Consider the following 23,693-nt stretch of genomic DNA (forward strand, 5'->3'; position numbering starts at 1 on the left):
AACTCAGCAGGAGGCCGGACCTGGAGAGGCACCGGCCACCCCTGCCTAGCTGCCAGGTGCTGCTTTCTCAAGTGTGAGGTTAGATCGAGCGTGACAAAGGTGGATTTTTTGCAACTTATCTGAGCACATAGCAAAAGCTGTGGAGGTTGAAGAGAGAGTTGGAAAAGCCAGGAAGCCGCGCTGTCTCGGGATCGGGAGAGGGGAAAAATGATCTTGTTTTAGGAACAAGACACGCTCCCGGCTTGGCAATGGATCTAGCTTGACAAATATCACCTGGGAATTTTTAAGAGCCTATAGTTGGGAGTAACGAAAACTTTGCTCTTTCACAGGTAGTTGTTTCTCAACGCAGGGAGAAGTGTCTTTTGCTCCAGGGACAGCTCTCTGGTGCAGTGTACCGACCCGCTAGGGCTTCACGAGAAATGGCCGCTGATTGAGAACAATTCTGCGCTTTGAGCAAAGCACAACCTTGAAGGAGGCTGGCCGGAAAAGGAGCTTGGAGGAGAGGAGGGATGAGGAGGGAAAAGGAGGCAGGGGGTTATCACCTGCTGAGCTTCCCGGGAGCCAGGGGAAAGAGAGCCGCCCTGCCCAGGTGGTGCAGGGCGCAGGGAATCCTCGAGCCCCGCGTGCGCGCCGGGCTCCTCCACACCTGCCGCGGGGTCTGACCGGCAGGCGGGCGGGCGGGCGGCGAGCACAGGTGGCGGCGATTGGGCAGGCGGGGCCCGGAGGGTGACGTCACGGGCTCCGGTCCCGGCGGCAGAAATAGGGCAGCCGCGGCAGCGGTGGCACAGCGGCGGGCGGCGGAGGCTCCGAGAGCTGGAGCTTGTACTGTCTCTAGCACGCCGGGGTACACCAGCCGACAGCAGGAGACGACCCAGCGGAGAACGTGGGGGCCGGGTCGCTGCCGCTGTCGCCGCCACGGGGCGCTCCCTCCCTTCCACCTGAGTCCGGCCACCTGGTCTTCCTCACGGCCCCGGCCACCGCAGGTAAGCGGGGCGCAGCTCTGGAGCAGATGCGGGTGTCCGAGTCGTGCCACTACCGCCAGCCCGTCCTGCTGCTGCCAGCCGAGGTCCCGATGCCCGCAGCTCCGCAGCTCGCTGCAGGGCCCGGTGCGGGCGTTCACTGGTCCTCATTGCCCACGCCTGAAAAGCCAAGTTTGCGCGTCTGGCCGCGGGCACGGGACCGCAGGGCTGGGACTCGGCAGGGCCACCGTGGATGCGCTAGGACTGCAGGTTAAAGCTGGGGCATCTGCGGCTTGACACCCGGACATCAGCGGTGGGGAACTGAGCGATTCTTACAGGCGCGCGGGGCGCCACGCAGAACCGCTCCCGCTGAGCCCAAGCTCGCGATCCTCACCGACACCCTGCGGGCGCCGCTCTTAGGCTCTGAACCTCGAATGGCCTCTCTCGTACCTTGGCGAGCTACAGACCCTGGTTCGGACCCGTGCCCTTGGCTCGGATCTAGAGTGCGGGGCGGTCATCCTCTGCACCTCCTTCCCCTCCGCTTTGCGGGGAAACTTGCGTCCCCTTGTCGCAGCCAAAAGATGAGCTGCGCCTCTCCTGGCCCTCATTTTCCACTACGGTCCCGGTGTAGGGAGCTCGCTGAGGACATCCGGGCAGAAACCTGCTCGGGAGACCCCATATCTTTAATTCTGCGAGACCACAGTTGTTGCCAGTAAAGGGCTGCTGGAACCCACTGGGAAGTCTCCAGGGAGCAGTTGTCCTGAGGACATTCAGGTTGGGGTCTTGGTGCTAAGAGCGATTGTGCTGAGTGGTCTTGCCTCCCCTTCCACCCCCCCCCCCCTTAGCCCCGGTAAAAGAAGAGAGACCATTCCCAAGTTTCAGGGGGGACCTGGGGACCGCAGGCAGAGTGCTGCTCTTGGGGCGCACATCGTCTAGAGTTTGGGTACCACTGCAGCTTTGAGCATTCCCTGCAGCTGACAAAGCCGCGTCCCACTTGGCTTCTCCCATGCCTACCACCTGAGGACTTCGTGTCTTGAAACTCTTGCGAGGGCAGAAACTGACAGCAAGCAGTCTGTAGAGCTTGTGATGCCCTGATTTGGCGAGCACCTGTGCTGTACTTTGGTCTACTCAGAATTCCCTGGGAGCTGGGCCCCTGCTAGGTCTGTATTTGCTCCCAGAACTGGTCCACCTTGCACTGCCCAGAGGACTTCCCTCCCTCCAGATAGCCGGCCCTTGACACTGATGAATAGCGCTTCTGTAGTCTCCCCTCCGCTCCCCTCTAGGTGTCGCTTCCACCGAGGTTTCCATGAGTGAAAAACAGCGCCAGGAGCTTTAGTCTGTTGTCTTAGTAAATCTGTGGCAAACCTGTGCTCCAAGAATTGTTCTAGATACCCCCTATCCGTGAGGTACCCAAATCCACCCCCCCTTTATGCGCCTAACACAGAAATGGGGTAACTGCTAGACAAAACCACGCACAGCAATACCCTTGCCATTTTTTAAGGGAAAAAAAATGGGGTCATGAAGAAGACATCGGGACTTTTCCCAGAAAGCCTCCAAGTTATTTTCCTACCCACCAGCCTTTGGTGAAACAAGAGTCATTTTTAACAATTTATTCTCATCCTTGGTACTGGTCAACCTCGTTCTAGTCCCTCTGATTCTGAGGACAGGCTCTGTTTGGTGTGGAAAGCAAATGGGCAGGGGCGTAAGTAGGGCTTGTGTGGTATCAGAGCGCCAACACCTCTCTGTCCAACCCTCGAACCCCTAGACCTTGCAGAACTTAGTCACTTCTGGTTTCAGCTTGAACTGAAAGGAAAGGGTCCCCTGGACGTGGTGTATTAGCATTCCTAATTATGTTGTCCCGGTGGCTTTTATTTTCCTCTTAGAACTTTTAGGTCACCAATTTTTGTTAATTCTGGAAAGACTTTTAGTTCTTCCTCCCAGAGAGGGGCCAGCTTGTTGACTTGGAACTAGGTCACTCGCCATGCTTTCTTCTGCTGGGGACTTGTAGAACCTATTTATTTACTGTGGCCTCGTGTGCAGATCTTCTGTTTGACTTAATAGACTTTCCCAGGGACCGCCACTGAGCGGTTAAGATTCTCCAAGCCTGCCCTTAATGGCGGCCCGATCTCTGGAGGTATTTTTTCTCTGCAGGTCCCACCTTCTTGTATAGCTTATATGTAGTTATTGTTGTTCTTCCAAACTTAATAAAATTAGATATTTCAGGAGATTATCTCTCCTGAGGTGTTTTACCTCTTATACATAACACTAAAGTGTGGAACATCAAATATAATGAAACAGCCACAGATAAAAGAACATATTAATACAGTATCACCTGAAGGTCAGAGGAGAGGGTGGATTAGAAGCCATAGGTGAATGTACAAACTTCCGTTCCAAGATGAATGTCATCAGTTTATGCATTGCACCTGGAATAATTTAGGTAGCCAATTCAACCATTGTTGGAAAATATATAGAGTGCATAGTTAATAGAAAATGCAATTCAGGCCTGGTTAGATGCCTCAGAGAGTAAAGGCATTTGCTGTCAGGCCTGGCAGCTGAGTTTGAGCCCTAAGATTCACGTGTGGAAGGAAAGAAAGGATTCCTGCCACCTCACTGACCTATACACACACAATAAAGAGATGAACAAATAAACCAATGTATTAAAAGCGTCAAAAGAAAATGCAATTCCACTTAATTATGGTGTTAACCTGATAAAGTTACAGGCTTATCTTCTCCAGGTTGATATTTTAGGGGCAATTTGGGGCAATTCGAAATGCTAAAACACACAGATCAAAACTATAGAGTCCTAAACCTCTCTGCAGAAATCGAGTAGTCCCTGGTTTCAGGTTGGGTTTGGTGTGTGCCCCCTCTCCACAACATTTGGGAGGACAACAGGGCTCTGGGGTGCTCCCCGTTGGATTTCTCTTCACTGACTATCAGCAGAACATGGTGTAAAATAAAGTTCGATTCAGGTATCAAGCAAATGTTTGGCAATGCAGGTGCCTCCAGGGACCTCATTGCTCTCTCTGAGGCTCTACCGAGTCATCTTTGTAATTTCTAAGCCATTTGTGTGACTAATCCATGGTGACTGGCCTGGTAAGGTTCCCGTGTTCGGGAAAAAAGGTCAAGAGAGAAAGAGAGCTGGTGAGCATTGTCCCCGGTGGCCAGCATTTCTACTCATCCTGATAGGGTTGGTTACAGGAACAAACAAGACTTATCTTAAGCCCATCACCCGCGGAAGACTCTGGTCACGGTTCTGCACGGTAAATACAGCGTACATATTGGTTTGTGGTCTCTGGATGGGGGCAGATCTTGTTTTTCAAACATGAGTTCATATTAGTTTTAGTCCTTCCCTAATAACTTAAGTTTTTAGTCACATTTTTTCCAACTTTCTTGAAAAAGCAACTTGGCATTTGGAATGTTACATTACACTACTTTGTCATAGCTCTGTAATTTTGAACACAGAAAGATAGCACAGGCACAAGCCTGTTTTACAGCGTCAGGAAGTCCTGTGGTTTGCACAGAGAGGCTACAGCACTGACAAGCACAAACACAACCTGCAAAACACGCAAACCTGAGTGCATTACGCTATAAGTCTGTAGCAGCGAAAGAACACAGGCGGGTGAACAGGAGGTGGGATGCTGGCCTGAGAGTCTAGGTCTGGGCAGGGCCTTGGTTCCAAACCTTCTGTGACTTAACTAAAGCTACATCAGGCAGGCTAGTACCTAGTTCTCCTGGCTGTGGGACAATGTTGAGCACCAGGTGGGGACCAGAGGAAACACTGGAGTGCCTCTCTTCAAATGAAGATGTTTTATCTGCTAAGTGATTGATGCCCTGAGTTGTTTGGAAAAAGACGCTGTCTCAGGGACTCCATCCTAGTGGAGTTAGAACCAGTGCTTGGGGTCTGTCCAGGACTGGAGGAAAGATACAATAAATGAAGTGTAGTCTCAGAAGGAGGTCTAGGCTGGTAAAGAGAATCTGCAACCTTGTGAGTAGCTGATTCCCAGATCTGTAATGGAGGAACTCTTGCTAAAGGCTGGCAAGGCTATTTAAATTGGAGTTGCAATGAGTTCAGTAACAGATTGATGTCCTCAAAGTGACTTGTGCACCCTGGAGTTGGAGGAACATCCCTGCCTCCTAGAATTCTGTGTAGTTTTTCTTGGAGAGTGTGCACAGTTGCACCCACTCTGGGGTCAGATACAAAAGGGTGGCAGCTTGGCTCTTTCTCCTTACTCTGAATCTTTGACCATGGTCAGAGCCCTGACAAGCAAAGGAAGCTGGCTCTGGGCAGCTTTAGGAGCAAGAAGGGACTTCCAGTTTGCTGTGTATAGAATCACTCTGTCATATGAAAAAGAGCTGCCTACTAAGATTAAATATTGCCAAGGGTGGAGAGGCATTGAGGGACAGGATGTAACAGAACCACCCACCTGCTGACTTACATGCCACGTAGCTTTGACAGGGTACTTACCCTCCCTGTGACCCTGTTGTCTCTGTCAGGAGATGGAGAGGAAGGATAGTCATTGCCTTCCGCAGGGAGTGATGAGGGTTATGAGTGAATGCCTGTGAAGCAGTTAGAATAGTACCTGACACATGGTAATTGCTAGGTGAGTGTTAACCAAATAGAGAGTCTCTATTTGGTTATTAGACAGATCATCAAAATTGATTTAGACCCAATATTAATTCCTCTTTTTTATTGACTGAGTTGTCATAAAACTCAAGCTGAAATTTTTTAGGCTGTTGCTGTTCTAGATGCAATGAATTGTCAATCACCCTTTGTATAAAATGACATCCAAGACACATCCACAGTGTAAATGAAATCAGCTAGTGGTGGCCCAACTGAGCTGCATTTTATAAAGAAGCTGTGTAGGCTATTTCAGCAGTTGATCTGGCTCACGTGTCTCCCTGTCTTCAAATAAGGTCTTAATAGGGAACCTCAATGCAAGCTGAATAAAGATCAGCATCAGCTCCAGCTCCCGAGGCTGGGGCTGGGGTCTCAGAATCCAGCCGGCTTAATGCTCACCCTTAGGACCTGCCTCTTAAATGATGCTACATCATACTTGCCAAGACAATAATTGAAATGAATAGATTTTATTTTAATACTATCCATTAATAATAAAACACCATTGGTGTTTTTTAACTACTAATTGGTCTTAGATTACTAAGCAAATTGAAAGTAAGGCGTTAGATTTTGTGGCTTGTATATTTCATAATTCCAGGATTTGACTGACATCTGTACATTGAGAAAGACAGATTTTGATTATCTCTGTTTTTAGTGGGTTTGGGCAAGGAGGCATGATAAAGGAGGTAAGTAGACCTTTGAATGCAGGCACTTACCTCACAAGCAGTATCTGTAAGAGGACTAAGTACAGGCAAATTTTTAAAAAAAATAGCATAGTCTTTCTCAGTCTAGCTTGAAGTACTATAGTTAGCTCTTAAAATATGCAGAAGTCCGGTAGCTGCCATCTGCAGTCTCTGCAATGTGGCTCCAGGTTCAAAGAGGATAATTCATGAAGAATTTGGAGTTGCTGTTATTTTTGAAGAAACAAAATGGAGTATGGGAAATACTCTGTTGTAGCCCCACATGTGAGGATTCTTTTCCTTCCACCATCTCATTCCTCTGAGATCTGTCTGTCCTTTGTATAGGGTCAGGAGCTACAGGTTGGTATCACAGGCCTCAAGGTAGCAGCCAAAGCCACACTGTGCGAAGTTCTCATCAGGTGTAGAGATGGTGACATCCAGTGATAGCTGCTGGCCACCTGGACTGCTTTCTCAGTAGCTCAGCTTTGCTAACAGATGTCAAAAATGAATGGCTAAAGAAATAGAGAAATGAGCTGGACAGTGGTGGCGCACGCCTTTAATCCCAACCCTTGTTAGGCAGAGGCAGGTGGATCCCTGTGAGTTCAAGGCCAGCCTGATCTACAGAGTGAGTTCCAGGACAGCCAGGACTGTTTCACAGAGAAACCATGTCATAAAAAAGGAAGGGAGGGAGGGAGAAATGGGGTCTCTGGAGGTCTTTCTGAAAGATAGCTATCCCTGGGTACCTTGTCATCTCATAAGCCAGAGTGTGGTGTTCCAAGTTTGCCTTTTCTTCTCAGTGGGCATTTTTTTTTGTCTCACACATGGGGAGGCAGCAGAGGAACCTGGAACACGGTACAAGTGGACGGTCTGTTTGGTGACCATGGCCATAGCACTAGTGACCGAGTGACAGCCTTTGTCCCTTGTCTAGGTCAGATTCTTAAACTGTTCCTGATCCCTTTTTGCCTCTTACATAAATTAGATTATAAATCAGATATTTACTGATGATAAATCTTAAAAATTTCTACTTGTTTTGTTTTGCTTTTGCTTTTTGAGACAGTGTTTCTCTGTGTAACAACCCTTGCTATCCTGGAACTTGATTTGTAGAACAGCCTGGCCTTGAATTCACAGATATCTGTCTACCCCTGTCTGCTTAGGGCTGGAATTAAAGGCATGCACCACTACCATCCGACTGACTTTTACTTAGACCCCAAAGCTACAGAGAAACACTGTCTCAAAAAAACTAACTAAATAAATAAATAAAATTTATTGATTGTGTTTGTGTGTGTGTGTGTGTGTACGTGTGTATGGATGTACTAGAGAGGAAGTACCTCCCATCCCATTGCAGGCCAGAGGCATCAGACCCCCTGGAGTTTGAGTAGGCTGACATGGATACTGGGAATCAAACTTGGGTCCTCTGCAAGAGCAGTTTAGAGCAGTGTGTTCTTAACCACTGAACCATGTCTCCAGCCCCCAAGAAATGTATTTTAAAACAATTCTTTAGTATGTACTTTTACCATTCGTTAAAGATGAAAGTAAATTTGCATGCTCATGAGATGATGTGCATAAGGAATTAAATTTTGGCATACATTTGATACTGCGGGAGGAAGAGCATCTTTGGTGTTTCTCGGAGCTGATTAATATTTTGATTTTTTAATTGTCAGTATTGAACACTGTGTCACTTAAATACACAGTACAAAATGGCAGAAGGGTGTTCAGGACCATTTCAGAAACGGTTGGAAATTCTGTCCTGCTCCTGAGCCAAAATTCATTTAACAAGTTTTATGGAATTCCAGCCAGTAACTCAAATAGCAATTTTAAAAATCAAACATTCTTACACAATGCCATCCAAATATATATACTCATTTGATACTTACATGCTGAGGAATGACAGTAGGAAAATATTAAAAGACTTTGTCTTCTATAATCAAACCATTATTTTCCATAAGAGCGAGAAAACTTTGCTCAGTGAAACCTGCGGTTCAGAGCATGCAATTGTCTTGGCCCTGAGCCCTGGTGTTTCAGGCAGCATTTGGTGGTAGTGTGTTTGGTCACACGGCATGTGTGAGGCAAAGCCTGGTGTGCTTGGAGCCAAGGCTGCCGTGAGGTGGTCAGATGTAGCATGGGTAAGCATTGCCAGAGACCCGTGGATTTGTTGTGCATTTGCTTTTTAATTAATTGTTGGTTCTGTATTTTACTGTTTACTATATTTTACCATTGCCCAGTTTGTAACAACCCCCACAGGAGAAACTGTACCCTCTGAAGTTGTGATCCCCAGTTGAAAAGGCTGAGGTCCAGAGTTAGAAGTTATCCAAGGATGTTGATTTGAGTATAGGGATGGGACTCTTCAGCTACAAGGTATCTCAAGCCCCCAAGTTTTTGAATCAGATGTGGGCTGTAGCCCAGTCCCCAGGCCAGGTCATTTGGGGTGCTGGCCTCTAAAGAGTGCTACATGTTTTCTTCTCTGGGCAAGGTCACACTGTGGCATGGAGAGCTTGCAATGAAATATTATTGAAATTATGGCTAATATATACTAACAGTGAAAACTTTATTTAAAAAGTAAGCAGGTGGGCCAGCAAGATGGCTCAGCACCTGTCACCAAGCTTGGTGACCTGATCCGTGTGGATCCATGTGGGAAAAAAACAGAAATGACTCCGACAAGTTGACCTCTGACCTCCAGCATATCCCCCACAAAACAAAAACACACACAAACATACAGACACACACACATCATACACAGACACACAGACACACACACACAAACACACACTAACACACCCACCCACAAATACACACACAGACACAATCACACACAGACACATACACAAACACACACAGACACCCATACCCACAAACACTCCCCCCACACACACACACAGACACACACACACACATGCCACCCTAATAAAATTTTTAAAAAGTGCAGCTACTAAGACACCTGGAGCAGACTATCCTCGCTCAATCAGCCCAGTACCTTGGCACATGAAGTTTCTCTTTCTCTCTCTGTCTCTCTATTTATTGCGACAGGGTTTCTCTGTGTAACTGCTCTGGCTGTCCTGGAACTCCTCTGTAGACTAGATTGGCCTTGAACTCACAGAGATCCACCTGCCCCTGCTTCCTGAGTGCTGGGGTTAAAGGTGTGCACCACCACCAGTACACATGAGGTTTCTCAACCACTGTTTATGCCCGAGCCCCAGTGTCTCAGTGCGGTGCGGGTCTTATATCTTTGGTTACCTTGAATTGTCCCTTTGTTTCATTCTAGGACTTTAGGTACTAATGTTACCAGGAGAGTGTCGGGGAAACAACTTCCAGGTTATTGGGGTTTAATTAGTTTTGGCTGCTCAGATTCTGCTGTAAAAACTAAACTACTCTAGACCTTATGATGCTATTTTGAAGTTCATCATTTTGTAAACTGAGGTATTAGATATAGAGAAGTTGCTACACCCTTAATATTATTCCTCATCAACATTTCTCTAACCGCGTTTGTTTATTTAGTATGTGTATATGTGGGGATGTGTGTGCCATGGAAGACGACTTGCAGAAGTCAGCTTTAGGGGATCAGACTTAGGTCATCAGGCTTTTCCTAAGCTTATGTGCCGAACTCCAAACAGTTTCTCAGGATACTGAGGCATGTATGTGCCCAATAGCTCTGACTCAGCTGACTCATTCTGGTTGTCCTTGTAGATGTGGCGGTTGGTGGCAGTTCAGGTGGGACACTAATGGCTTACATTTGTAGAGATCTGCTATGTGCATGACACCAACTAATTCAGCTCTCAGAGCATCCCCCATGAGGTCTGTAATACCGTGCCCATTTAGAGACAGTGTACTGAGGCCCAGAAATAATGCTACTTCTCCCAAGTAGAACAGAGGGTTTATAGGGTATTTTATGCTTAGATTAATATGATTCTTTGTGTGTGTGCACCGGTGTCCATGTGTGTGATTGCATGTGCGTATGGGAGCCAGAAGTCAACCTTGATTGTGGTTCCTTACCAGCCATCCATCTTGGTTTTTGCGAGAAAGTGTTTTTCTCACTGACCCACCGCTCACCAATTAGGCGGTGCTGGCTGGCCAGTGAATCTCTAGGATGTGCCTTTCTCTTCCTCTCCAGCCCTGGGATTAGAGATCCAAACTGTCATTCTCAGCTTTTTATGGGGGTCCCAGGCTAACACTCGGTTCCCATGTTTGCATGGTAAGCCTTTACAAACCAAGGTTAACTTGATTCTGTATGTCCATCACCTCCCCTGTGACTGCTGTGACTTCCTACTGCTTCCCTGCTGAGCCTTTGTTATTTTCCCAACAGGCTGGACAAAATGAAACCAGGAGGCTTCTGGCCACATCTCGCCCTGCTTGGGGTCTCCCTGCCAGCTGTGCTGGGATGGATGGACCTCGGAGCCAGCAGAAGCCCCAATGTGGTTCTGAGAGAGTCCCAGGCAGAGGTATGTTCTGGTAACTACTGACATGACATTTTGTACAGGTTGCTTTTCAACGTTATAGTGTCTGATTTCTCTCCCACCTGTAGATCAGTTGTACCACTGTGTAAATTTAAATTGCACTCCAATTTTGGTGAGGGACGAGAGGAGGCAACAGGCATTGTCGTCACGGGTGGGCCATGGTCCTGGAATCTCTCACTAGTGAGAGCACGTCCCTACACTACGCTTTCTCACTGTGCATTTATCCTGCCACACAGACCCTTCTAGGACTGACGCTTCTGTGTACTTAATAAAACCCCACGACTTCTGACTAATTGGTGGAGCACAGCCATAAGAACTGATGAAGTGTTTTAATGACAAAATATTCTTAAAGGGAATGGATCCCTCTTAGGGTGTATAGATAAAAAAGAATCAAGCTTGGAAGGAATTGGCGAGCTGAGGTCCCGAGGGAGACAGCTTTAATGAACAGATAAGAGTGATTAATGGCATGCTAGGTGTGTAAAAATACTTCTAAAGAGCCTGGAAAACTTACTCTCAGAAACCTCCCCAGAGGGCCTGGATGTACCGCTAAGTTCTTAGTGATCTCTAGTCTTAAGTATCCCATGCCAGCGCTACTCAAGGTAGCAGCTTCAGTGAATTTGGGGTGGCCTCGTGGATTTAGGGTGCATACGGAATGCAGGTTATCTTCAGAAAATGCACTGTGAAAGGGCTGAACTTTGAGAGAGAGCACCCCTTCATTAGAAACACCTGGGAGTTTCCTCTTTGCCTTGAGCTGAGCCCTTATCGGGCTCTCCCAGGCGTCCCCACTTCCATTGTCTTACACTGATACATGCCCGGTCCTTTTCTCTGCACCTGTGTCTGTGTTCCTGGGGAAGGAGAAATCAAAATTACCAGAAAAAGTCAACATACTCGGAGAGCAGATAAGGGACACACGCAGTGTGTGTTAGGATTAATGCATTATTTGATCAAACGGCACAGAGTTCTCTCTCATTATTCCTTAATTGTCATGCGATCCCAAACCTGCAAGTCTTATTCTTCGGGGAGTTTTGGAAGTAATTTAATGCACATTTCTGCTGCTGAAGTTGGTGCCGTGTGCTTTTGTCTCCAGTCGATGATTAAATAGAAACACTATCACTCCTGTCTAAATCTATGAAGGACATACCTTAATGTTGCTTTGAAAGCATATAATGGCAGCCGCCACTGGGCCGGCGAGAGCCACATTTCCCATGTGGAAAGGGCTTCGTTTTTGTATGCACATCCCTAGGGGAAACCACTGCTTAAGGCCTATAGATCCATCCTTGAATATTTAATAGGAAAGCAAACAGGCAGGCCTTACAGGTAGCTTACTCTCCTGAAAGTGGGGGGCTCCATGGCCCTCTTTGGTGAATCACTTATTTCAATTAAGAGGCAGGCTAATTAAAGTGGGATTTAGCTGGTGGTAAATGGGAGGCAAGTTAACGTCACCCAGAGCCTCCTGTGTGAGCACTTAACACCTCAGCTTTGTGTAACAACAGGGAGGCAGGTGCTGAGCATGGGGGGGAAGACCTCTCTTTGTTTGTCTGCCCACCCCCATCTTCCCGCAGCTCCAGCTGCGTCTCCCGTCTGAGTCCAGGAATGTCACTGACTGCTTCAGGGAGGAGGGACTGAGGGCAGGTAGAGCTGGCCTTCGGGCACACCTCTCAGCTGTAGCTCTGTTTTCTGCTGTGCCTTAGCTCATTGAACCTGCACCTAGCTCTGATTAATGAGGCGGTCAGGCTGTGAATGGGCGAGTCCACAGAAGCTGAGGGTGCCTTTGGTCAGTGTCTAGCTAGCAGGAGCAGAGCATTCGCTGCAGTGGAGGTGCTTGCTGACTTTGGTCATGGTCTGGATGCCCCCCAACCTCTGGTATGTGCGTATTTGGGTGCCTGTTCATACAGTAATGCCAAAGCCAGAGTGGGGCGTCCTCCGCTATCACAGGTCCACCGAGCCTGGAGATAGCCGTTTTTCAATTGGGCTAGCTGGCCAGCAAGCCCCAGGTATTCTCAGGCTTGCACTGCAAATGTTCTTTCCTACTGAGCTGTCTCCCTAGCCCAGCAGCTCTCAATCCGTGGGTCACACCCCCTTTGGGAGGGTTGGATGACCCTTTCACAGCAAAATTATAGCTATGAAGTAGCAAGAAAAATAATGTTATGGTTGGGATCACCACAACATGAGGAACTGTATTAAAGGGTTGTGGCATTAGGAAGGCTGAGAACTACCGCTCTAACCTAAGCTCTTGTTCTTACTCCTTCTCTAAAACCTTCTTAGACCACTATTAATCACATTTGGGCTGGCTTTTTGAATCTTTAAAAGAAAGATTGATTTGCTCATTTTAATTTATTTGTGTGTGTGAGTGTGTGTGTGTGTCAGAGGGGAGGTGAGTTTAAGTGTACCAAATGCATTCTAGCCCACAGAGGCCAGAGAGCATCAGATCACCTAGAGTAATGTGGGTGCTGGAAATTGACCCCAGGTGTGGTGGTTTGAATAGGGATGGCCACTATAGATTCTAGTGTTTGACTGCTTGTCCGATAGGGAGTGGCACTATTAGGAGGTGTGTGACTGTGTTGCTTATAAGAGTTGCCAAGGTCATGGTGTCTCTTCATAGTAATAGAAACTGTAACTAAGACACCGGGTCCTCTGCAAGAGTAGCACCTGCTCTTAAACCTTGAGCCGTCTCTCTAGCCCCTTATTGGTCCTTCTTATCTTTTTTCCTACTTAGATACTTTTATTTTGCACATAGATGAAGCTGATCTTGTTTATATTTCTCTCCCTTTCAGTGTCTTATTATGAGCAAAATGGAGGCTGAGTATTTTTTTAAGTCAATCAAAACTTGATGCAAAAACCCAAGGGTGGGTGCCTTTCTACCCACAGACATGTCTGTATATGGTGAGACAGTAAACAGTGTCCTCTGGTAGCTGGGAGTGGCTTGCAGTTCTGAGTTTACACCTTACTGACTGATATCAAGATTGCCCTTGAGGCCCGGCAGTGGTGGTGCATGCCTTTAATCCCAGCACTCGGGAGGCAGAGGCAGGCGGATCTCTGTGAGTTCGAGGCCAGCCTGGTCTACAAGAGCTAGTTCCAGGACAGGAACCAAAAAGCTACGGAGAAACCCTGTCTCAAAAATAAAAAAAAAATAAAAAAATAAAAAAAAAAAAAGATTGCCCTTGAGGATCATGGCTTCCGGATCAAAGTTTCTTCTTCGAACTGTAGCTAATCATATATTTATAACTCACTGTCCAAGCTGTACTGAGGTCTTCTAGAATTTTCTTCAGGTAGTCTTGTTTCTGGGAAGAATTCAAACCAAGAGAGATTTCTGAGATTCTAAAATAAGTGAAAATCAGACAAAACAATTTTTTCTTCTATATACATTCGTGTGTGTGTGTGTGGTCTATCAGTCAGTGTTGGGTGTCTTTATCACTCTCCATCTTGTGTTTTGAGGTAGGGGCTTTCATTGGCCAGCTCACCCATCCCAGCACAGGGATTGCAGATACACTTACTGTTCTACCCATGTTTGTGAGACATGCAGCTGGCCAGGAGGCGCCTGTCTAGTAAGACCTGCCCGGTTCTTTATATGGATGCTGGGATCCAGAACCTTACGCTTTGGCAGCAAGCACTTTACCACCTCACCCATCTCTCCAGCTCCAGCAAAATGACTTTTTGATAAATAATATTAAAGTGGTTTTCTGGGTCTTTTCTCCCTGGCAGCGGTGTGTCCAAAGATTATCAAGGTTTTCTAGGTACTCAGGAAGCATTAATAAGGGTTGACTTGTCTTTAATGTTATTACAACAATTACTTCATTCTCCTAAGAGTAAATGAAGATTAAATGACCAACGGACATGCATATGCATACAAACACGTATTCTGAAAGCAATTAGAACCAATATGAATTTTAGTAAATTATTGTTTCTTGTACAAAGACTGGAGTTAAAATAGCTTCCGGGATTTACCGTTTTACAGATGTGGATTAGGAATGCAGCTGCCGGGTGTGCTGCTTTATAACAGCTGAGGAGCAGGATGTGGTCTGGAATGCCAATGAAAGAAACAGTTCTGGGGTGGAATTCACAGAAATCTTAAAATATTATTTCATTGTCTCTCTTCCCACCATACACCATGGGCAAGATAAGCTGCTCATCCTTGACCCCCAAATCTGAAATCCAACATAACGGGTCATTTAGGGACCAATAGGACTTCACAAATAGAAAACCCCACACCCGACTTCATGTGACAGGCTGTGGTCAAAAATGCAGGCACCAACAATATCATACAAAATTACTACAGGGCCTGGAGACATGGCTCAGTTGTTAAGAGTACATTCTGGCCGGGAGGTGGTGGTGCATGCAGCACTCGAGAGGCAGAGGCAAGCAGATCCCTGTGAGTTCGAGGCCAGCTTGGTCTACAAGAGCTAGTTCCAGGACAAGCTTGATAGCTACAGTGAAACCCTGTCTCAAAAAACAAAACAAAACAGAAACAGAGAAACAAAAGAGTACATTTTGTACTCTCAGAGGACCCAAATTCCATTCCCAGTACCCATGGGGGTTGACCCGCAACTCCATGCTAACTCCAGCTCCAGGGGATCACATGTCTCTGGCATCCTTAGGCATTGTACTCATGTATATGCGTGCACAAACACATAATTGAAAATAAGTAAATCTTTAAAATTTTCTGCAGGTTATGTGTATAAGAAACATATGAATTTCATGTTTTGACTTGGGTTCCATGCCTCCAAGAGCTCATTATATGGGTGTAAATAGTCTCAAATCTTTCCAAATCCCAAGTGCAAGCCATTTTTGGTTTTAGGCTTTCCAGGGAAGGAATTTATTCGGTGGGGAGCTGAGAAGTCAGAAGAGAATGAAAGAGTTCCCTAGCTGAGTTTCAGCAGAGTGTCTGACCTAACTGCAGTACTCAGGGCTGGACAGGGAGCCCATCCATGACCACCTGTACCCTTCATGCACTTCACTTGGTTCTGAGACCTGTGTCACCATGGAATGCATAATTATGCATGCAAAATAGCATCGATGCCTTTAAAACTGTACCCCAGGGCTTACAGACAAGTTCTAGGCTTGGAGGTCAAACCCATGTTTTCAGCATTAGCAAACACTCTCAAAGGGCCTTCTCTGAGGAGCAAATATATAAGGTGGGATTAGTTGACTCCTCCTACCCCAGGGGTTACACTCGAAAGCCGTTACTCTACGGTACTGGCTGGCTGGCCCCTTCCCCTTTCTCCAGACATGGGCCACAGATACAGACAGCTGGTGACCACTCATGTCCCTTACTGACCTGCCACTCTGCAGGCTCCCTGCATGTTGTCGGGTTGGACCATCTGGAGCACTTGACTGATTGGTTAGGAGAGTCATAGTTTGCCAAGCGGTTTCCTGTCACTCCATCTCACTGACTCACGGCAGCACTTCCACCCACTTTTAGGAAGGTCCTCCTGGGGGTCCCAGGGAGGAAGGCTGGTCACTTGTGGAGGGTGAGGTGCATCCTTCCACATCCCTGTTTACTCTGCCTCTTCCATGACTGTAGGCATGGAAACATAAAACTCTGTTATCTCGGAATGGTCCAGGGCCCAGACTGGGTGCCTGACATAGCCTCCCACCTGTGGGCAAATAAATACATCTCCAGTTTTCAAGGTGAAGCGTGGCAGCCAGCCCCATCTTGCTAAGTTAGTGGGGACTGTGCCCTGTGCCAGTATCTCCTGAGTTTCTATGTTCTTCAACAGCCCAGGGCCTTCTGAGATGCAATTAGTCTAACTGGGTCCTGAATCTGTGTTTCTCATAGGCTTCCGACAGTATAGGTACTTTCTGTTCCAGGGAATGCTGGGTAGAAAAGCATAGGGGTTGTTACCTTTACATGCACTGGGTGAGGACAATCCCAGTTGAATTCCTCCCCCACTAGTCTGTTGGTGATTTTAAGTCCCTTGGGAGGCAGTTCTCAGTGGCTGCTGTGATGGGTTATTGTCAGCTTGAGAGAATCTAGAGTCTCCTGGAAGATGGGCATCTGGGTGTGCCTGTGGGAGATGACTTTCATTATGCTAATCGATATGGGAAGATTTATCTTAATTGTGTGTCGACCGCCTTGACGGGTTACTCTGTCTAGGGTCTGACACCCGCCTGGCTGGTCAGTTATTCCAGGGTCACGGAGAGGTACCACCTGAAAGACATGGGAAGAAGGCTAGGCAAACTTGTCGAAGCCTCCGTTTATTAGTCATGGTTGAAGCTTATATAGCCCCTGGATGAGGAGCTTGGGGGGCTGGGGCACGGGATCTTGCCACGTGGTCCACGCCGGTCACGAGGTCGTTGGCCAGGAGGTTACGATCGGTCAGGTCACGATTCCTCTTCCAGGAGTTCACAAGTTGACACACCTAGTTCTCTAGATAGTTTGGAATGTGAGGCGGGTTCCTCTAACAGATAGCTCTCTATTAACAGACAATTTGGGTGTGGGATAGGCTTTGTCAATAAAACAATTCTCAATACAATTGGGAAGTAGAGCCCTCTGCAAACTTCTCAGGGCAATGCTCCCTATAATAATTTTGGGGTGGGGGGGACATGGCTCCTGACAATTGTGGGTTGGACCATCCTCCTGGGTAGGGACTTCAAAGTGTGAGAAAGATGACTGAGCGACAGCTGTAAGCATTCATTGCCATCTTCTAGCTTCTGAAGTAATGCGGAAGCTACATTTGACTTCCTCAGTCTTGATGGGCTGGACCTGGAACTGGGAGCTGAAATAGCCCATTGTTCCCGAGGTTGCTTTGTCAGAGTATTTTATCATGGTAACAAGATCAGAAACTAAGACAGATGCTGAGGGTGGTGACACCCCAGTCGCCAGTTCATCCACAGACCTACCCATCACCGTGTACCCATATTGGTGTCTCACCCCTGTCTATGCCCACAGCTACTTAGAGACTACAGCATCTGGGCAGACACTGTTTGGGGTCTTGTTTTTATTTTATCCTTGGACAGGGGACATACATCATTGCCTGTGCTCCTCACATCATGACTCCCAGCAAGCCCGCCCTCTCTGTAGGCAGACTGTATTCCCTTTAGTAGTTTGACATCATGGTTGACAGAGTTTTAATTGGCCTTAAAAAGTTCTGTGACCCAGGAAAATGAGTATTTATGAGTTCACAGAAAGCCATTATTTTCTTCCTCTTAATTTATGCAATAAGCTATTTTTGCCTTTGCAGCTAAATAATCTAAGCCTCTCTAGGAGGCTCTGCACCTCGTCATTGGGACATTAGGCCACGCACTGTAAATGGGGCTGTGGTTCCCATCTTTTGGGCAAGTTGTATCAGCAACTTTGCTAAGCCCCAAGTGTCGACTTGATTTATCCTCCGTGACTTCTGGGTTATCACTCGAACTTCCTGTTTAGACAAGTATGTTGGTGCCAGTCTGATACTAAGAACTGGAATGAGTGGCTTCTCCTTTGCCATCCTGCCAATTGTCCTTCTGCCTCCATTGCTGTGGTCTCCAGTATGAGGCTTCTGGGCCCTGTCCTGCCACTAACCACAGGAGAGGTGAAGGGTACGGTTCCAGAAATGAAGTCCTACAATGGAGCATAAATCGGGCTCTGTTCTCTGAGCAGGAGACATGCATAGAAATTACAGAGGAAGTCAGCATATTGGTACTAAATGGGAGATGCTTTCTGTCGTCTGTCCTTTTGCCTCAGCTCTCTGGTAGAAAGAGAAGGATCAAGTCCTCAATGCGTTCTCATCTACTATGAAGATATAAAGCACCGGGAACCCTGTGTCTTCTCCTGGGCTGGGGAGCTAGCTCTTTCTGTAGGTTGTATGCTTGGTTAACACTAACAAAGTCCTGGGTATGATCCCCTATGCCACATAAGCCAAATGTGGGAACTCCGAGAGCTAGAGGACCAGGACTAACTTTCTTCCTATTTTCTTTTATGTTTCTGAGACAGGATCTTATTATATAGCCATGTTTGGCCTCGTGTCGCAGAAACCCACTGGCCTCTGCTTCCCATGTGCCAGGACTTTCTTTCTTTTTGACAGTCTTGCTCTGTAGCCCAGGCTGACTTTGACTTCGAACCCTTCCTGTCTCTGCCGTCTCAGAGCTGGGGTTATAGTTGTGCAACCACTATGCCTGAAAAGACAGCTTTCTTGATGCCCAGACAATTGGGTTAAAATTAAAACCTTGTTTGACTTCTATGTCATTTAAAGCTTGTCTCTCTATTTAAAGAAAGCAAAATTCTTTTCCTATTTCTTTTCCTGGCGTTTAAAACCATGATTGGAAACCTTCCCTGCAGAAAAGACCTTTTGGTCTGTGTTTCTGCTGAAGCTCTTGGGAGCATCCATCCCAAGCAGATAGACTTCCTGTGGGTCGACCAGGCCAGCCTCAAACTTGTGGCCATTCTCCTGCCTCCAATTCTGGCATGTCTAGCTACTTAAGCCATTCCCATCACCACAAGCACAGGGGCCTTGTGCATGCTAGGCAAGTGCCCTACCACTGAGGTACATTTCCAGCTAAGATATGCTCCATGGATCTCTGCATTCCCCTCTCCTCTCTTCTGCCTGGTTAACATGCTGGCTGATGTCTTCATGTCATCACCTGACTGTGAAGAATGGACTTCTCTGCTTCCTGCACAGTGTGGTATTATGTTTTTGTCACAAAGGAGAACTTCAAGGCTGATCTCTCATAGGCCCTACATGAGCCCTGGGCTATCCTAGCCAACTGGAAACTCGTGTCTTAAATCTAAACAACAGGTCTCTGATGAGCACCCAACTACGTGTGCTAAGCTCAGCCATATGGCCAAGATTCCATCCCAAGAGCCCGAGGGTTGTTGGAATGTGTGTGTGTGTGTGTGGGGGGGGGGTTAAAGGCTGTCGCAGAATGGAGTCCGAGTTCACAAGCAGAATTAAGCAACTATGTTAATGATGTTTTCTAACATAGAGAAGTTGTAATGACTAAATTAAGTGCTCAACTTTTGCAGAAAGAAAATTAGGTTTATTTATGGAGTATTAAAGAAGAAATTGGCCACTGCCTCCTGTGTGTCCACGTCTGCTCCCAGGACAGGAGGCACACGTCCCTTCTCCAGGACACAGGAGGTGTGGGACTGTCTACTGTTGAAATTTTGTTTTGGAACATGGCTCAGCTGCTCTGGATACTTGAGGATGGAGTGGAGAGGCAGCTGGCATCTCTTGAATGTCACCTGTATAGGGTGGGCATGGTGCTGCATGCAGCTGCCCCTGGGGTGTTTCTAATCCCAGCACCCCTACTCTTCTTCCCCAGAGCTTGTCCTCCAGCACCACACCCCTCTGAGACATTTACCTTAAGGTTGCATTCTTAGTGACTCAGTGATGCCTAGGTTCACTCGGAGAACTTGGGTGGGCTGTGGGGAGGGAATGGCTGCTCCTTACCATTCTGCCCCATTAGGGTACCATGCACCATTATACCCCAGGGCAGCACACGCCATCATATCCCAGTACTCCAAACTGCCAAAATGTACATCATATCCTGAGACTGAGGAACCCCACTCTAGGCCGGGGGTCTCCTGACTGAAGGGCTTACAGACAGCTGCTTTGGAATGAAACACCTCTAAGCCATGTGGACCGGGGCAGATTAATCTGTGACTTGTTATATATTCTAGATAGAAATGTGTTCTAGAATTCAAAGCGCAAGCCTTTGGAGGGGCTGCTGTTGTATCAGGAGAAAAGCTGATTGATCAGCCATGAATTAAGACCATACATATCTACTGGAGGAGGAGGGAAAAGAAATTGGTCAGGTGGGCATCAGAGCATGTTGTCCAGGTAGTCCACCAGGGACCTATTGGCGACCAGGACCTGGACTATCTGATTAGGTGCTCAGTGATAGAAGGACCCAGATGACCCACAGAGCAGGTCCTAAGTTACTCCAGGGTCTTGAAGAGGCACTATCTGAAAGACATGGGGGGAGAGAGAAACGGACGCCAAGCAGTATTCCTTGTTAAGGCATCCTGTTTATTGAAGTAAGATTTATGTCTTATATACTCCTCAGTGAGGAGCTCGGGCAGGGGGGAACTGAGGAAGGGGGAAGGGGGGAAGGAAAGGAGGGGCTCGGTAGCTAGGCAGCTAAGCGGGGCAGTTGCAAGGTCAGTGGCTAGAGCACCTGCTATTAGTGATAAGCAGCATAGAAGACACTCTGAGGTGCCGTCTGAAGCTTGAATCTCCAAGGTCAACATACAATGTCTCAATTAACTTTAAGTTTTTCTGTCTCAAGATTTCCACCTCAAGGCCCTGTAAAACGTGAGAAAGGAGAAACCTAAAATGGCTCCTGACACCCAGACATTCTCTAGAATGAACAGTAGGAGGTCCCAGGGGATTGAGAGCATCGGGCAATGGCAGCCTGTTTCTCCTTTACCTTCTGAGTTGAACCACCTCTCCCCTCTAGCTCTCTCTCCTCTTGCTTGTCCCTTTTCCACAAAGCCAGGAAGCCTGTTCTGCTATCTAACTATGCTGTGAGAGCATGTCACCTTGTCTCTGCTAGCACATGGACTTCCAGCCCCGGGCTATGGTCTGTCTCATTCCACATCTGGTTTGTGTGATTAGAACTCGGGACAAGAAACTCAGGGGGTGAGCCTGGTGAAGCAGTGGCCCCCACCCAGCTTCTTTGGCCAGTGTGCAAGTCCTGGCTTGTGAGATAGGGTTCAGGGGCTCCAAGAACAGAGCAAATGTAAGGTGGACATCTCTGGTGGAGGCTGGGAGAGGTCGCTGTGCATAGAGGACCCGTGGAGCCTGGGGAGTCTTGGGCATCTGGAAAAGCATAAGAGGACCATGAGTTGAGTTCTTACAAAGATGGATGTTCTATAGAGTTGAGCTCTCCATCCTGCCCAACATCACCAACCCTGCCCCTCTTCCTGGTGTCCGTTCCCACTTCCAAAGCCTGTACTAAGGTTTGAGTGTGTTTCCCCATAAATAAGATTTGGAAACTTCAACCCCAATGCCATAGTGTTAGGAAATGGGCTGCAAGTGGAGGTGTTTGGCTCATGGGGGCTCCACACCTATGCATTGAGCCAGTGTGACTAGCAAAGACCCTGAGGCTGTGAGTCTGGTCTCTTGCTTTCTGGTCTACTGCTCTACTCCTTCCACCTCCACCATGGGATAATGTGCGAAGAAGGCCCTTCCTTGTAGCTGGTCTCATGGTTAGAGTCTTCCCAGGCTCCAGAGCAGGGAGCCAGGACAAGTCTTCCATTACAGAAACACCAAAAGGACTAATGCCACCTGTGGCCATACCCTTCCTATCAAGTAGACTAAATAGGAGCAAACAACAGGGTTTGGTGTGGTCACATGGTTGAGAGTCACACATCCTGGGCTCCAGAAGGTGCTTTGGAGCCACTGCTTTGACATGGAGTTGGAGTTCTGGGTCAGAGAAGGCCACAGGGCAGGGAAGTCGTGACTCAACCAGCGAGCCACAGCCGTGCTGACTCCAGGAACAGCCTGGTGATTGAGCCGGTTTGGGGTAGTTAGGCCAGGCAGCCATGGATGCCTCTCCAGCTCTCAGGCTCAGCTCTGCTTCCAAAGAGGTACAAGGCCTCGGTGTGATAGGGCTTATTTTCTGCTGTGGAGTCAGGACTGCAAGGAAGAGAAAAAGCAGGGGCATCTTCAGAATGGGATAATGGAGGGGTAAGCTCTTCAGCTCAGGCAAGGGGCTGAATAACTTTCTTACCCATCCTTTAAGTAAGTATCTTCTTTGTCCTGAAGGGAATTCTGATTCCTATCATGGAATCCCTACAGTCCCATAGCTGTGGACAGTAGCATTAACCAACAGCTTGTCTTGTCAAAGTTCTTGGTCCTTACTTCACCGGTCTTGTCTGGCTTACTCTTACATGCTTGGCAGCTAAGACTGGACTGGTATGAGCTGCTGGAGTTTGCCTCCATAGCATTGGAGCAGGGTTTGCGCCTGGTTTTCTGACTGCCCAGCTTGTGCTACAAGATGCTACCTGTGTTTCCTTGCGGCACATATTTCCCATGTGACGAAGAGCCCTTCTGATGTCATAAAGCAAACAGAAAAGGCATCCCACTTTCTGGAGTTCAAGCGAGTCTCCCAGAGCCGGCCTGGACACAGCCTCTTGACTTTCTCCAATACACAATTCATACAACCTCACCCCTGCCTCACACCCCCACATCCTTCTCTTGTCTTTCTCTTGGGATGAGGTTGGGTCTACCAGATAGCTATTACGGAAACTCTGAGAATGAACTTCCCCTTGGCTGTGTATTTGTGTCTCTTCAAGATACCTGTAGGAACTGGGCAGGTTCTCTTGAGGTGGGGTGAGACCTAGTCTGCTCTGGCCATTGCTGTTTCTGCAGGGAAATCATCAGCTTTGGGAGAGGGCTATGTGTGAGGGTGTGCAGCCTTTAGAGACTTGGCCTTGAGAAACCCCTGAAGAATGACTCTGCCAGTCTCCCTTTCAGAGGGAGGCCCTGCAGCCCTGACCTTGGTGAGGGAAGATTCTCAGCCTCAGCAACCAAGCTGTTGACTGTCAGATAAAGGTGTTGATGGGTCAGGACCCTACTGCAGGAAAGTGCTGTGTTTGCTGCCTTCTCCGTGGGCCGCTGGAGAGAAGACCGAGGGGTGTTGAGGCTAAGTCAGAGGCAAGCCTGGTGCTCCTGCAGGGAGGAGCAGATGCTGAATGTGGAGGAAGCCCTGAGCAAATTAGTCCCTGTGTTGATTAGCTCCTTCATGGAGGTGCCCTTATGTGGGGGAGCCTGCATGGGGGAACACCCAAGCAAAGCAGCCCTATGTGGATTAGCTCCTGTGTGTGGGTGCTTGCTTGTTAGGAGAGCTATGTAGAAAAGCTCCCACATGTGGGAAGCTCCTGTATAAATCAGCCCCTATGTGGATTAGCCCCTGCAGGGAGGAGCCCTTGCGTGGGAGAGTTGTTGCATGGGGGAGTAACTGAGTGAATTAGCTCCAGTGTAGAGGAGCCCTTATGTTGATTAACCCCTGTTTGGGAGAGCCCCTGTATGTGGGAGCCCTTACAGGAAGGAGTCCCTGTGTAGGGGGA

At 47.8% G+C, this 23,693-nt stretch overlaps 1 protein-coding gene across 1 annotated transcript in view; it reads left to right on the forward strand.

Annotated features, from left to right (window-relative positions):
- The first annotated feature begins 777 nt into the window (after window positions 1-777).
- Fstl4 (follistatin like 4) overlaps window positions 778-23,693 on the forward strand; it is a 430,872-nt gene continuing 407,956 nt past the window's right edge. Inside the window, exons 1-2 of the mRNA XM_057776294.1 lie at window positions 778-983; window positions 10,552-10,687. Of these exons, the coding sequence (XP_057632277.1) occupies window positions 10,562-10,687 (126 nt within the window). The 5' untranslated portion in view covers window positions 778-983; window positions 10,552-10,561. The remainder of the gene's footprint in view (window positions 984-10,551; window positions 10,688-23,693) is intronic.

This window comes from Chionomys nivalis, chromosome 7 (assembly GCF_950005125.1).
Source record: "Chionomys nivalis chromosome 7, mChiNiv1.1, whole genome shotgun sequence".
NCBI classification, from domain to species: Eukaryota; Metazoa; Chordata; class Mammalia; order Rodentia; family Cricetidae; genus Chionomys; species Chionomys nivalis.